General features: G+C 39.3%; 1 protein-coding gene across 2 annotated transcripts in view; it reads right to left on the reverse strand.

The window, feature by feature from the left end:
- Positions 1–16,935, reverse strand: part of GHR (growth hormone receptor) — a 118,689-nt gene that overhangs the window by 48,368 nt on the left and 53,386 nt on the right. For both annotated transcript variants that reach the window (XM_054652223.2, XM_077171769.1), the window contains one exon: positions 15,235–15,314. In XM_054652223.2, coding sequence (XP_054508198.2) covers positions 15,235–15,304 — 70 coding nt within the window. In that variant the 5' untranslated portion in view covers positions 15,305–15,314. The remainder of the gene's footprint in view (positions 1–15,234; positions 15,315–16,935) is intronic.

Below are 16,935 nucleotides of genomic sequence, written 5' to 3' on the forward strand. Positions count from 1 at the left end.
ATGGTTCTACAGCTAGAACTATAATAGGACAAACATCTGTAATTGCATTTCAAAGAACTGAAAGCAGAGATTTATCTACTTGGAAATCTATAAAGATATTTTAAGTGCCCAAGTAACACAAATACAAAATATTATGCTAACTCATCAAAAATACAGATAGAAGTTAGATAAGTAACCTTGAGGGTGGAAAAATAAAAGCCTTCTTCTTTTACAACTTCAATATTGATATTTCACTAAAAAAGGTTCCTTCCAAGATCATGAAATCTTTTGTAGTTTGAACAGGTTTCTGTCTCATTTATGCAATTCAGTTTAACTTAAAATATCTTTAAGATCATTTAAAAATAGTGGAAATTTTATAAAATATGTTTTAAATTCACATTTTATTTGTAAGGTCTTTTCTTCATTAGTAAATTACTCAAGTCTAGGAAAAGGAGGTAATAAGCACAAGGTGGCCTACATGCAGAGGTGTTTAGCTTGGTACTCTCACTTTCAATATTACAGAATCAATTAGCTTGGAAAAGATCTCTGAGATCAAGTCCAACCTGTGACTGAACACCACCTTGTCAACCAGACCATGGCAGTGAGTGCCACTTCCAGTCCTAAACACCTCCAGGGATGGTGACACCACCATGTCCCTGGGCAGCCCATCCCAAGGTTCAGTCATCCCTTCTGTGAAAAAATTCTTCCCAATGTCCAGCATAAACCTACCCTGGCACAGCTTGAGGCCATGAGCTCTCTTCCTGTCACTGGTTGCTGGGAGAAGAGACCAACCCCACCTGGCCACAGCCTCCTTCCAGGCAGTTGTGGAGAGTGATAAGGTCACTCCTGAGCCTCCTTTTCTCCAGGATAAACGCCCCCAGCTCCCTCAGCTGTTCCTCACAGGACTTGTCCTCCCCAGCTGACCCTTCACCAGCTCTGCCACCCTTCTCTGGACTCGCCCTAGCACCTCAATGTACTACTGGAAGTCTATACTGTTAGTATGTACCTTCATTATAGCTAAAATTTTTGTGAGCTCTCCCAGTTTAAAGGAAAATTGCCATTTAAGGAAATGCAAGCATAGCAATGATGTGACAATTAGATGTAAATCACATCTCAAAATCCCACTAAGTATATCTAGTCACCTGTAGTAGCATAATAAATCATGATCATAATAAAATTAAATTCATCATAATAAAATTAAATTCATAGCATGTGTAGTCTCTATATCTTCAGACTTAAAAAAACCTTTCAAAACAAAAAATGAGGAAATCAGGGGAAAAATTTAATGAATTGTACAAAGTCACACAGTTAGGGAATCATTAAGGCTTGTGCTCCTGTGACAGCTGTGGCTTATCCTGTATTTACAAAAAGAGCTGCTGGTGGCTAAAGGTGCTCACACATCAACATGAAAGTGCTAGACAGGAACAAGTGCTAGCTTGCTGTCTCAAATGATGCTATAATTAACACTTATATTAATCTAGTCAGTATTTGGGTATGCAGAAGAAATTGGCAGGTTAGACTGTTTTGAAGGCAGGGAGGGAGCCAAGCATTGCACTCTACTGCTGGTGTTTCTTTCGTCTCAATAAACGGTGCCAAATTCACAGTCCAAAGCAAATGTGTAGCTCAGCCAGTGACAATGCAGCCTTTTCCACAACATTTCATCAATATGTTTGAATCTGCTTCACACAGATCTGCTCTGAAAGGACAATGGTACAGTGAGAGAAGTCCTTGTTTCTTGACCCTAGTGATTGCTAGCTTAGCAATTAGTGCTTGCTACTAGCCTAGCAAGTAGCTAGCAAGTAGCTTGGCTTCAGTAGCAGACCTAAAAAGGCTTTCAAAAACTAAGCAGCTTAAAAGTTAAGTTAATAAGTTAAATTTAACCTATCAACAAGTATATCTAGAATTGCTTGTCCAAGTACCTTCCACAAGCACTTGCTGGTTAGCAGAAACCATGTGCCAGTGACATTGCCTTCTCCTGTCCAGCAGACACCTCAGTTACTACCTGCCACCAAGGATGGCTAGGTCACTTCCAGTTTCTCCAAACTTCAGTCATCTGAGCTGGGATTCTCCAAATCAAGTGCACATCTCACAGTGCAAGTATTTTAGAAAACTTCACACAGGACAGTACAGTCTGAGTACAAGAAAAGGGTAAAATAGGTTTATAATTCAAACCACCATATTTTCTTCTTTGAAAAGCTCCAGTATTTGCATTTTTGTGTTTGCATAATATTTTATTCTGTGGGGAGAAGGGCTGGAGGGTCACGTTGGCAACAATTAAAGTGAAAATTTCCTAAGACTGGCTGTGCCTTTGTGTCAGCTCTGAGCACACCAATGAACTGAAGGAACACCACAGGGTACTCTGGGCATGTCAGCACTGGAGCAGCCCCGTAAGACAGAGTGTTCCAGGGCTGGTTGATGCTTCCAGAATCTTTAACATGAAAGGCAACCTTTCATAATTCAGCTTGACCATGCTACACCAGGGAAGAAACATATATACACACTAATCTGCATATGCTGACCCACAGATGGAACAGTATATCTGAACACAAGCTCCATTCAGATATAAAAGCGTGGGTGGCTGTTTCAGAGTTTTCCATGGCAACAATTAGTTATGGGCCCACATTAGCATAAGTCCTTGCCTGTTGGAAGAAAAGCATAGTTTCTGCAAGTATGTAGATTTACTCAGAAAAAAAAAATACATGCGCTGGAGGACATTTCAGTTCTTCCTGTGCTTGTGGGTGGTGTCCCTTACCTCCTGACAAGCATACAGACACCTTTCCCTGCCTTGGTGGAGGAGGGAGCCTGCCAGCTTCATGAGTGCTGGAGGAGGAGATACAATTTTCTATCACTTTGTTCTGCACAATAAATACAATGCTGTTGACAGAGGATATTGCACAACCTCAGCAATTTCATTCACCATAATATCTGATAAACTCAAACAGATTAAAAAGTTTATCCCTAAAGTGCCTTCTCACTTTTCAGCTAGGGAGCCAGGGCACAAATATTAATCAATTTTCCAAGGACACAGAGGAATTTCTATGGCACAGCCAGATGCTGAAAGCTTGTTTCAGACCAGTGTCATTATTACAGAACTATTACTCTTGCTGGAGTCACAGGAATTTTGCTTTCTTTAGGACAGGTAAACGGCTTTGGAAGCTCACCATTTCTGCCAACACACCTCAGCCTTATCTGGAGATCTCAGATTATTGCCACTGATTTGCCTTTCTGCTGAGACCAGTGGCAGGTATGTCTGTCAGTGACAATTCAGTAAATGTTTCCAAGAAACAACAACAACAAAAAAATTGTAATTTCACATCAATCAGGTGAGAATCACCCACACAAATAACAAAAAAACCCCAACTAACTCCCCAGCTCACTCACGCCTTAGCACTGAAATAAACACTTGAGAACTCAGGACAGCCTGAACCTCCTAGGGACATATCAACCCTGTAGCCATCTCAAATATGGATTAAATTTTATTCCTTATGTAGTATATTAGACTTGTCCTGATTAAAAGGAGGGTTCATTTTTATGTATTTTTGTAAAAAAATAATGTCTTTCTAACATGCTGCATTTAAATGCTACAGTGCATGAGAGCCAGGAAATGCTGTATGTTATACAAGTCATGGCAGCTTTACCTCCAGTAACAATATGATGGATTCAGAGCTTTTCTAAAAGTAATTTGTTAGAAGACTACAGCAGCTTTTCATAAACTACAATTGAGTGCATGATGGTATTCCCACAGCAATTAGAACATACAGAGGGCAGCTCTCTTTAGATCAAGGACTCCCACCAGTGTAAACCATATACTATTTTAAACAGGTTCCACTTGTGTTCTTAAACAGGGTTTAGAGCCACATACTAAGTCTAATACTCTGTTTCCTTTAGGGATAACTAGGACCTTGGGAAAAACAATGCTATGTCTAGAAAGCCAGTGCTTATATATAGGTATCTTGGGACTACTGGAACTGTTAATTGTATTTCACACATCTTTGCAAGTTGCTGAGATGTGAAACCCATAAAGTGAAAAGCATTGACATGGTCATAACTCATGTTTCTTGAGAAATTTCCAGGGGGTATAATGGAATTTAATAGCAAGGCCTTAACTGTTGACACTTCTCTAAAACAGAAGAAAACACAGCCTTATTCTCTTAAGAAAAAATGCCCTTTTTGGCTTAAAAAATTGGAACAAAAAATAAGTTGAATTCCAGTGGTAACATGCTGTCACAACTGAAAAACAGCATTTAACAACAATTTACAATCAAGTCTTCTGTTATAATGCTGGACAACACAGACAAAATGCTAACTCTGATAGATATAATCCTTTCAGCTCTTCTTGTAACTAAAGCTGCTACTCAAGACAATTAGCGAGAAAAACTGGTGTAGTAAAATATCAGCACTGCTGTACTGAGGGGATAAGATAACATGTCAGACTGGGAGCTCTGCAAGGAGAATATAGTTATTTTGAGATGGTCAGGGCTTCTGGAAAGAAACCCTCACCTCCTGCAGAACACCAACTGGAAGCTGTCACTCACTTATCTCAACAAAACATTCACAAGCTTGTACCACATGCAAACGTGCCAGATCCTGTAACGCATGCTCCTCCTGGTAAAAAACAAATGTTTCTTGATTCAGGGAGGAAAAAAGGACATAACAGAGAAAAATCTACTTTAAACTATGAACACTGTTCACAGCCTTGGAAAAGTACATAATATCAGCTACATGTTTTGGGCCACCACATGAAATTCTGATGGCTTTGTCTCTGTTACTGGTCTTAACATTATGTCTCTGTCAGAAGGGTTTTTGCAATATTATTACAAGTATTTTTGTAGACAATGATTTAACTCTGCTTAACTGGCTTGACCAAGAATGGGAGGTTAAACACAGTCAGCTGTGACAGCTGGATAGCCTGAAAAGCTTCCAGTGCATCCTTTCTAGAGCAAAGTCTTGCCCTGTACATCTGTAAAGTATGGCATGATCCAGCCAGGACTTTAATTGAGTCTGAAGGTCCCTAGGTGTGCTGAAAGGCATGTGACAAGAGTACAAGGAGATACCTTGGGTTTTCCTGATAAATTTCTACAGTTTCCTATTGTGCCATAGCTATGAAATCAGAAAAGACAGATAATAAATTATTGATCTCACATCTATTTCACTACTTTTGGAGTTGCCCTATATGATTCTCTTTTTACTGCAAAATGGCTTAACAGATCTTCACAGCATGAAGGCTGAGTTCTGGAGCCAGGCGGAGATATTCTTGGGTAACAGGGCAATTTTAGACAGGACAGTTACAGTCAAAGCTGACTCAACAAGTTAGCAAGACCAAACATCCTCTGTAAATCCTCTGAATACACTGGAGAATGACACAGTTCAGTAGAAAGTAAATTATGTTGTTTATGTATACATGCCAGCATTTCTGACATTCTTCCCCAGTGTTTTATACCTCTGTTTTAATAAACCACCTATATTTCTTTTGCCCTGTGAAATAAATTGGCGTAATTAAGTGGTGGAGAATAATCAGACCAGTGACTTACACTTCCAAACACCTCACTGGCATGAACCCCAAATATCACATAGACTGTGACAGAAAATACTCTGTGTTATACTCCAACCTCAACCATTTCTGGTGCAGGAGCTCTCTAAAAGAGACACCAAGAACTTGAAAAGGCATTTATTTTCCTTGCCAAACCATGAACCACTAATAATTTCCATTCCGCTAATAATTACTTTTAACTGCCAGAAAAACCCTTCACTGCAAGCAAAGATCAACCCAGGATATATACAAGGATTAAAACAGATGGTTTGAATTAAAACCTATACAGTAGTAAAACAGTAACTATAGCTGATATCAGCATTTTTATTGAAATAATTACATTGACTATTAACTTGATCACTAACAGCAAACAATAAATAGATCATGTTAACGTTTATAGTTATTACCCACATTTGCTTCCTTAACACTTGCAGTTTTCCTGTTAAAAGTAAATTATGACATTATTCTTTGTTCAGTGTTTCAGCTACGAAGAAACCAGACACAAATTCAAAGGGCATAATGACATTATTTTATTTGTATGAATTTTTTTGTTGAATATTTACTATTTATTAAATACTATCTGTTTTTTTTGTTATACAGTAGGCATAGGTAGCAAACACAAACTATATCTTAAAAGCAACATGATGCACATGGTGTTTGCCTGCCAGACACGTAATTGGTCTTGTTATTTTGTCTTCACAAAGTGTAATACAGAGAAGGGTTTTAGTAGATAGGGATTCAAGAGTAAATTTTTGATCCAAGTCAGTTTTCAATTTGCTTCTGAAGTTTCTGCATCAGCCCTAAAACCAAGACTACACATTTCTAGGGGAGTAATAAATAAACAAAATGCCAGACCGAATACAAAATAAACATATTTCCTTTCAGCATGTTTCTCTGAATATGCTCAGGGTACAGTTTGGGATAGCCCACAGAAGACACACTTGTTGGTCTGGGTGACTCTGTGGCATTTCCCTGGGCAGCCCCATTCCAGCAGTGCCCAGTGTTTGTGCACAGGGCTGCAGGGCTCCAGCTGCCCCCCTGGCATCCTTCTCCCTCATTCCCTCAGCGCCTCCCAGACCTGCACTGCTTTCCAGCCTCTCCTGCTGCACAGCTCTGCCAGCAGAACAGACCTTGATTTAATTCCTCCCCGCACAATCTGTATGCAGGAGATACCCTTGGATGTGGGAGCTCATTTTACTTTTTTTCCCTGCTTTTGATTAATTCTTTAATCCACACAAGTCCTTCCATTTTATCCCTGGTGTTTCTTCAAGGAACCATTGCTTACAGTGCTGTATCAAGGGCTCCAAAAAAATCCAAAATGGCAGGGAGCGAACAACTGTTTGTTGCCCTGACCAGCTTCAGGAGAATGAATCACCGGACTGAACTGGCGTTATGTATGGCTCTTTAGACAGTCCACCAACTTTATCAGCATACATTATGGCTTTTCAACACTCCTTTGCACCAAATGACTTAGTAGAAGACATTTAAGCATTTGTAAAAAAAACCCCTATACTTCTAAAAAAGAAAGTCTTCACTGCATTATGCAGGAAGAATTTAAAATCCCTAGTAGAGTCACAATCTGTTAGATGGTCTGAAGAAAACTGACCATTGCTCTTACTACTTGATTATACTTCTGCAAAAGGCGAGAATAGCAAGCAAAGTAGAGAAACCTCCATCTTGTTAAGCAGCAGGACTTGTTCCAGGTTCAGAAGCTAGAGAGTCCTACTCATAGTTTACAGCTCTGCCTCTCACCTACTGCATCATTCTTCCATAGTTCATGGGCATTCTTTCATAGTTCAGAAGGGAAACATTATGCCAGGTACTTTTGTTCTCCAAGGGAAACCTCACCAGAAACTTGTTGTGGAGGGTCTCACCACAGCTAAGCTCCCCAACAGTATATCATTCTCATTCCCCTTTTCATCCTCAATAGTCGATAATCACCTGGGTACCAGTTCAGTGTGCCAGAGTGTAACAAGGAAGACTGGGGCAGTTGCCAGGGTTGGAAACAGGGGAGTCTCTGGAGCCCAAGTGACCAAAAATTCTCAAGGCTGGAATTAGGCACACTTCAGATGGTGGCTCCAGTTCCAAAACTACCCAGGTGTGCTGAAAGTTCTGCTGCAACCCTAAATCATCTGATTCTGCTGCAGGTGGTGGCCAGTGCAAAGCTTTCAGAGTCACTCTGTGACTCCAGAATGGCATCTTGGGAACTCCTGCTCTAGAATGTTTCTTGTTCACTTTGGATCCCTTGGAATGGTTGAGGGGGAATACCCAGTTGTGCCAAAATATTGCTGAGGTGCATACAATACTCCCTGATTTACAGAAACCTGTCTGTTCAATTACAGCTCTCTAAATTCCAGTCACACTTCTACTCAGTTTCCAGTACAATCCCTGCTGTCACAGCATCGGTAAGGAACGTGCAAAATAGCAAAGAGTCTCCTGGTTGCAAAAATTTCTTGTGTTTTAAATCACGCAATGCAAGTTACTGCACATTACCTGCATCATTGTTTAAATTAATTGAAAAAGTCACCCCTTTTCAGGAGCATTTCATTACATACTACGAATATGCAGCAGCTAAAGGTTCTTTTTCCTGTTAGAGATGGATGGTATTGAAAGAAATTTTCTCTGTGTGTACTTTACTGTATGGAATGATTCATTCAGTCGTGTGGAGCGACTACTCATGTAGTCTGCTTTTATAATACAGACTAGTGTTTATTTGCTAGAGCTACTTTTCCTTCCCCTGCTGCAAAGTTAGTTTATTAACTGCATTGATTTGGCTAGTGCAGTACACACTGTTTCTCCAATTCACATTAAATACACAATTACATTTAAAATACAAAGTGGAGTTAAAGCAAAGACTGTAACTAGGAACTTTCTCACTTGCTAGCAGTACACACTGTTTCTCCAATTCACATTAAATACACAATTACATTTAAAATACAAAGTGGAGTTAAAGCAAAGACTGTAACTAGGAACTTTCTCACTTGCTAGCCTCTTAGATAGTGGTAACAAACTGCTGTGCAAGGTTTTGCATAATTTCCATCACCTGATCATCCTCCACAAATACAAAGGCTTCACTGCATGTGTGGGCAAAAAGTTTGTGTTTCAAATTGGGCTCACTCCTCTGAAAGCAAGTCCCAAGTGGCCACCATCAGTGAGTGGTTCTGGGGGCAGCTCTGTCCTGGTATCAGAGGAGCAGTTCTGGTTCACAGGAGGCCCAGTGTGCGTGTTGGTGGCTAGCCTGCAGTCTGTAAGCCTGCTTGGGAGAGCAAAGCCCTGCTGGGATCACAAGCTTTGCCATTGGGAGGGAGAAAGACTGACCTCCCCTTCTGACTACACCAGGCACTAACCACTGATGAGTTGCTAATTCTTGCAAGCTGCCTCAAAACACAGCAATCAAAGGACAGCAAATTGGCAAGTCTGTGTTTAACAGAGAAGAAAATATGATAGCAACAAAAGAGCAATGACGGAAATACACACAATAGGAGGAATATTAAGGATGACAGAGATAACTGGATGGGGAAACTTTGGCATGTAGGTCTTTTACAGGGTGTCTGATTGAAGCTGATTGTCCGTGAAGTGTTTTTGGCAGACTTTCAGGTGAAGATATTCGAAGCCTTGAAAATCTTCAGTAAATGCTGGAGTCACAGATGTGGTTTGGAAGACAAGACAAAGGAGACAAGTTTCTGCATCTCAAGTTAGCATTTAAACCATTGGATCTACTCAGATGTAAGCCTAAACACAGACGTTTCGGGGCACAATTTCAGGCTTCAAATACCTTAAAATGCTTTTTATTTTCTGAGTTTTCTTATAAAATATAGCCCCATCTGCAATTAATTTTCAGCATGTGTTTTCCACATTTAGAAATCCCAAATAGTTTTCTGTAAAAGACAGGCAAAGTGAAATCTTTTCTTCCCCATGAGATACTGTCACACAGGCCCAGACAAATGGTTTACCTGAAAAATATACTGCTGGGTGGGAAGCAAGAGTGGTAAAAGTAACTCTGAAGTGCACTTCCTTGGCCTTCCCTTGGATTTTTCTGCTAGTCATCAAAGCTATCCTTAATCCCAATGGAAAGTGATGATGGAAATACTATTTTTCTCTCTGCCAAAATGAATCTTCTCTTCAGCTGAAATGGCTTAGCCAGATCACAGTGGTATAACTTAAAACTCTGTGCCAAGGTTTCTGATTCTGGCTCTTGGAATGTGTCTGTAGCAATTTCTTCTACATAATGGAACACATTTCTTGCTTGGAAACACTTAAAATAGGCAAATAGGGCAACTATTCTAAAGGCTTTGTTTTCAGGTGGAAGTTTTAAACCTGCCTTCTCAACAGTTCTGCTCCCATCCACATACACCAGGATGCATCACACTTATCACAGTTTTCAGTTTCTCAGGTTTTCCTGCCAGCTCTGCTTGGACTTATGCTCCATATTTAGCTGCATTTAACTGAGAAAACAGGCAAAATGGAGAAAGGCCATAGGAAAGATGCACCAAACTAAAAGAATCAAGAAGAGAAAATGACCACTGTGAACAAATGACTACCAACTGTATTATGTACTATTTACCAAGAGAAGGCAAGAATGTTTGCAGCTCAAGCTAAGGAAGATTCTGTCCTTTTGTCCCTTCCTAACAAGATGAGGATTTTAATATATGCAAATATATCTAGTCTTTGTGATTATGAAAGAAGTTATCAAAAAAAACCCCAACAAATACTTGAGAAATGTTTTGTTACTGACTGCATCTATAAAATTTGAGTTCATCTAAATCGCAAAATATGTTTACAGACAAGACCATTTTTCTGAATGGTTTAGGCCAGGTACCTCCTGACTCCATGAACTGATGGACAAATGTCCCTGTCCTAGAAGAGAATATGCTGCCATTTAAAGTCACCTTTCTGCTTAATTTAATTCTAATAATTTCTTCACATGTCACAAAAACCTCCAGACATGTTTCTGCTACTAAACTTCATGGTGCCAGCAAGACCCCATGTGCTTTCCCATCAGTGCACTGAGAAGACCCCTCACTTTGGCAGTAGCAGAAAACCTACAGTGTCTGGCTGAGTAGCTATGACACTACCCAGAAGAAAGCAAGCGGAATTATGCACTTTGAAATGTGTCAGCTGCAAAGATGAGGCTTAGTTCAAAATAACACCTAAAGTTAGCTCCCTTTATGCCCCATAGGGCAAAATATAGTTGCCTAAACATCTGTAGCTATCTCAGACTGCCTAGGATACTCTGCTTGCCTTCCAGCTTCAGCTTAAAAGGCACAGGTGTGCTATCTACAAGTTTTATGCAGACTTTTTGAGTACCTAGAGGATATCCCTGTGATGAATCTTAGCCTTAGGTGTCCAAGCTCCCAATAGTCAATAGAGAGTTAGTCAAAACAGGCCCTCGAACATAGAGTAGCTGAGAGAGTTGATTTAATTACCTGAAAATACAAGTTAATTATGTATCAGATACCTGGGCATAAGGTTTTTAAGAAACCTCTGTAAGCTTCTCACCATCCCAGGAAGATGCAGATGTCCTGCAGGTCCACTGGTATCACTGGGAGCCCTGCAGAGAAGTCTTGGCTGCTCAGGCATATCTTTAATGACACTGAAGTCCTATGCATGGGTTATGGATTCAATCTCCAGTTCTGCAACTGGAGCACTGATACCCAGTGCACACATACAGTTAGGTGGTTTATCATCAATGTGTAATGCACACAAAGCATCAAAGTACAACAATGGACACCAGTAAAACAAAAGGACATCCTGATGGAAATAAAAATTGGACTGTATTTGTTTCAGAAAGGAAAATAACCAAGTCTATTTCTTAAATAAAAGTTGTGAAAATAGACTATTTGAGCACAGCAGGTTCGTAAAATAATTTTAAAAGTTGTGATGGAAAAAGATAAATATTTTTTTTAAATCCAATTAGATAAAATTAACAATAATATAAGGGTTGTTGCTCTTAAAATTGTCATTGTACAAAATCAGTACACTCAAAATTATTTTTCTTGTACTATAATTAAATATTAATGCCTTTCTAAAGCTGTTTCAGAGGATAAATTAACATAACTGTAATAGTCTGGAATTAACTTTGATCTAGCATAAAAATACAGTAAAAGACATTTCTCACTTTTTTCACTGGGAAGAAATTCATTTTGGAGTTGCTTGAGCTTATGTATTGTTTTATTAACTGGGACTTGTTCCCAGTTTATTTCTCTATGTCCTTATTTGACTTACACTCATCAGACGTAGAGAAGGAACAAGCAAACCATATCACAACTTTCACTGTGCTTCCTAAACATATTTCAGTCTGTGTCTGGAGCAATTCCCCTCAACTGCTTCTGATGTCAGCAGGTACAGTAAACCAAAGTACCTTGGTGAATTCTGGATATGGTTTTGAAACACTAGAGTTACATTAATGTAAAATTTCAAATACAAACTGTGTATTTTTATGCAAATATAAGCTTTTATATTTTTTCTGAACTACAATTAATACTGCACAGATATACATCTGCTTATGAGGCAGTACTCTTTCTTGTTTATGTATCTAATTAACTAAATTAAACTAAAATGTCAAAATCACACAATTATCCATCTTCAAAGCAACCTAGAAGCCTAATTCTGCTGAAAAAAATGTCTTAATCAGCTGTGAAAAGGGCCCTTGTGCTTTCCAATCCTGAAGGCACAAAACCCATTTACCTATGGTAATTATGCACCTATTAGAAATTACCTTCCTGTTATTGCAGCCTTTACTTTCTTTCTACCACTGCCTCTGTTCTGCCCTTGTCACTGTACATCAGGCAGCTCAGGGGCAGGGACAGCACGAGGGTCAGCAACCCTGGTGAAAGGCTGAAAGTCCCAGACCTGCTCAGCCCTGAATTACAGTCAAAGACCTGGAGCAGTGGACACACCTGGTCACTTCGAGCATCACCCCCTCAGAGACAGCAGGCACCCCTCTCACTTCATGCTGGCTGCAGTCCCAGTTTAGGGAGCTGGAAGCCAGCTTCTTCAAGAGGAGAGCATGAAAAACAAGCTAAATCAATAGAAAGCCTCCAGCAGAAGTGGATACCAGCCTGGAGACAGCAAATAGGTGGTTAAATGTCCAATATCTGGTCTCAAATGCTGTGCAGTTGCCTGGCCAACTGCTGGCCTCACATCCTTGATCCTGCCAGAAGGAAACTTGTATGGGAATTCACTCTATCTTGGGTGGATCTGACCCCAGGGGACAAAGCCAGCTCCAAGCACTCTTGTAAAGCTGAACTTGCAATTTGTTTATTTTCAAGACACGAAAGCATCCCATGTACAAGTCTATATTACACTGGTTCAGTACTGGGCTTTGGTACAAGACCACAAAACATATGTAATTTTTATCTCTTCTGCTGCCAGAAGAAATAGAACTACTGAAGTGAATTTTTTAGGGAACCATGACACCATAGATCCAGTCACCAGGCAACATATCAGATATGGTACACGTATAGAGCACATTTAATGAGGTTTATACAAAGGTCTCAGCAAGACTGTGCTGGGCAGAGCACTGTAAGATTGTCAGGATTCACGACCTGAGTGGGGCTGGATCCTCATGAGAACTTTGGTAGATATGAGCATTTTTTCTCCCATGTGAATACATGGGAGAAAAAAAACTCATATAATAAACAGATCTTGTCTAATACTCTGTTCTAAATCACAAAAGAACAGCAAATAGATGTTCTTTCATACTGTTATCTCAAACACTGCTGTTCAATTTATACTTCCTTCTCTGACATTCTCACTGAGCACGTGCCCAAAGAATTAGAAGCAATTTAATAACAATCACTAAAAAAAGCAATTCCCTTCACACACACAATCTTTAATAGCACAACAAATCAGGACATAAATATTTAGTACTATGTCTTGTATTTAAGCACAGAAACAACCAAAATATTCTTAATTTTTTGGTTCTGAAGGTAATCTCATGGAAATTACTATTTCATCAGCATAGACAAAGTCACACAAAGACGATGCTGTGGTCAAGTTTTATTTATAACACAGATTTTTACTGCAGTTAGGACATCTGGACCACAGCTCATCTGCCAAGGATCATATAACCCTCATGTGCTCTTAAAACTCAAGAGAGAAATCAGTTGGTTCAGTAGACTGCCCTGGGGATTATTTTTGACTGTTGAATGAGTCTACTGTAAAATGCAGACATGGCGGGAGAAAGGATGAAGTCAGGACACATTAATTTTTGTTCTACTGACCTTTCTGTGGTGGCAATGAATAGGAGCTGGTGCATGTGTATATGTCTGGTAAATGTTAAAGAAAAAGTCTTAACTAGCAGCCTTATAGATTTTTTTCAGCACAGAGGACAATCATTTGAGCCACACGCATAGAAGTAAATAAACAGACATTTGTGTTTTCTGTATCCAAACCTGTTTATTAATAAACAGAATGAACTTTATAGAAGAATTGTCTGAGAACTGATCACGTGAGTTTTAATTATTTCCTATTTTAGCCTAATGTTTCCATTAACATTCAAGTAACACTTCATAGCCTCTCCAGTGCTTCCATATATACAAGACACCTAGAAATTCAAAGTATGCAACTCCAAGAAAATACAGAACTGTATCAAGACAAAGAGCTATGGTTATACCTTTAAAATGTGAGCCAGTTATGACTAGAGGGCAACTATGTCATTGCCTTTTGGCTTACTACCATACTTTAAAACTAGCACTAGAAAGGCTGATGAAACATAGCTTGCAAGTCTATAGATGTTTAATTTGCACTCAGTAAAACTAAAGTATGGACCTAAAGAAAAAAAAAAATGAGACAGAAAATTTCATTGAAAATTATATCACTTTATTTAGAGTTAGCTGTGGAAGCTGTTTTCATCCCACTTTAATAAAATTTCCTGACAAACTGCCCTTTCTGACTTGCTCTGCTAAGAAGTCAGGAGGGGCACCTGTTTACAGAGCTGCAGCTGCTCTGTAGCTTTGGGAGAAGCAGTGACATGTCTGCATCAAATTAATTATTATCAAAAACTGTTACCGCTGTCTGTTCTGAAAACCAGAACAGTACAGAGCTGATCAGGTTGAGCTGCACTTCTTTAGTTAATTAGATCATAGTTAATTAGATCATAGATGATCACAGATCATCTGCATAAGCAGATCAATCTGACACAACATGCAAGTCCCACTGAAGTACGTGTATTTTGTTAAATGAGTTAAAACACCAGTCCCAGCTGGCTGGTTAAGGGTACACATTCTTTTGAAATCCCATAATCTCTACCCAAGAATAACTAAGTTTATTTCTTATGAAACTTGTTCTTACTGGCCTGAGATTCAAAGCATACAGTCTTCAAATGCTTATCCTGTATGTCAAAATACTTAGTCCTGTACTTATACTAAGTCCTACGCTTAATATATTAATATACTAAACTTAAAATATGAATATACTAGAAGACTTGTTTAGGAAAAAAAACAAACTAATCCCATACAATTCTTTCATTCTTTCAATTTCATCTTGCTTACACATCAAAAACTGTCTTTGAAATTCACCTTCATTTAGCAACGTGTCCCAACCTTACCCACTATGTTTACAAAAAGATTAACTGATGCGTTTGTCACATTAGGTACCTGGGTTACTGCAATCAAGAAAGTTGCACAGTCATTAAAAATTCAATATAAAAATACAGTTTAAATAAAGCTACATATTTATACATCTACACACATAAAGTCACGGAGAGGCATCATAAAACTTACCATCACCTGCAGAAAGTGAGTCATTTGCACAGATCAGTGCCAAAGTAAACAGCAGATGCCAAAGATCCATACTCCTAACTCTGTAATAAGAAAAGACAATAAGAGAGTTTCTTTACAAGCAATTACTAATATGATACGACATTTAAGCTATTATCTAGTTTTATTGAATTTTTGACTGGATTTAAACCAGAAGTACATTTAGTTTATTGTTCATTGCCTCATAAAACAATACATCATCTTGCAGTCTGGAACAGATAGTAAATACTGTATTTACAAGAGAAGTAGCTTATGCATCTCTAGTCCATTAAATACAGAGGGAGGAAAAAAGAAGTACTGTCAATTGATAGACTACATCTGCAAATGACTTTAAAACCTCCAAGAATGCAAACACTTACAATCCCAGCATAAACCAGCAAGACTTTACAACTTCCCCCAAAAAAGCACACTCCTTGTTTTCCTTGATTCGCTTGTGCCACACATGCACACACATCGTACAACCCCATCACACAATCCTGTTTTGAGGCTCTACTTTGCTCTTGCCATTATCACCAGCATCTGGTAACAATGGTGAAGAGCAGCAGCTGCTCTATGACTTGCAGATTGTGCAGATACCTGCACAAGATGGTACCTTGCTCTCAAAAACCTCCTGAAGTGTCCATAGGAAGTATGGGGAAAACATCCATACCATGGATTATAACCTGACCATTTATAGCCATGAAGATTACCAGAGACTTTCAAAACTAAAGCTACAACACACATGCTAAAATGAGCATGGATGTTTAAACAAGTCAGGCAGCAATTTTTGTTCTGTGGCATCAAACCAGCACCATACACTAACACCTCTCTCAGAGAGGCAGCACAGAGAGAATAGCTCCACTCCCACATCTGACTGTAAATTGGTATGACATACTCTGATTCTATACTGGACTGTTTTCATTTAGAGATTTTATTTCTTTCTTCTTTATTTATTTCTTTCTAATCTCCTTTCTAACAGGAGATTAAACCACAAGCGTCCAAAGCCAACTAACAAGTAACAATCTCTAAGTAGGTGTTAGTTATCAAGTAACAATGCTACCAAATCTGGGTGTCAAAAACTAGTCAGTTGCTTAGTACAGTTATCAAAGTTTGAATTAGGTTAAAGATGATAAAACACAAGAATGTTGAGTATGTAAAACTATAGTAATGCTGAATTTAAAAGGTAATTCCCTCAATTTTCTTACACTAAGAGAGCAGAAGGAATCACAGTACAGAAAAAAAACCCAGAACTATTACCAACTCCATAAGTTGGCATTTACTCAAACTGCTCTAGACCAGCAGAACCTAAGCCAGACCTGCAAAGGAAATGCTCCCCACCTCACACACATCAGGACAAGGATGCCCAGCAGCCCCACCCAGACAAGCTTGGGCCAGCCAGAGTGGGCATGGGACTGCTACACCAAAGGAAGAGCTATAGGAGCTCTTTAGACTGCCCAAGCACCTGCAGGACTTTTTTCTGGCCAGGCAGACATGGGTCACTCCACGGAGTGAGGGATGGAGGAGGGGGGAAGAAAGGAGGAAAAGAGAAAAGAAGAGAGGAAGAAAGGAAGAAAGAGAAGAACTTTAGTGAGGATTTGGGGCAGTGTGGGAGTGAGACAACTTGGGGAGCAGGACAAGGAGAAGTGACAACTGCAGCTGACCTGGGACAAAGCTAATAAAGCAAAC

This window comes from Agelaius phoeniceus, chromosome Z, assembly GCF_051311805.1.
Source record: "Agelaius phoeniceus isolate bAgePho1 chromosome Z, bAgePho1.hap1, whole genome shotgun sequence".
Lineage (NCBI taxonomy): Eukaryota > Metazoa > Chordata > Aves > Passeriformes > Icteridae > Agelaius > Agelaius phoeniceus.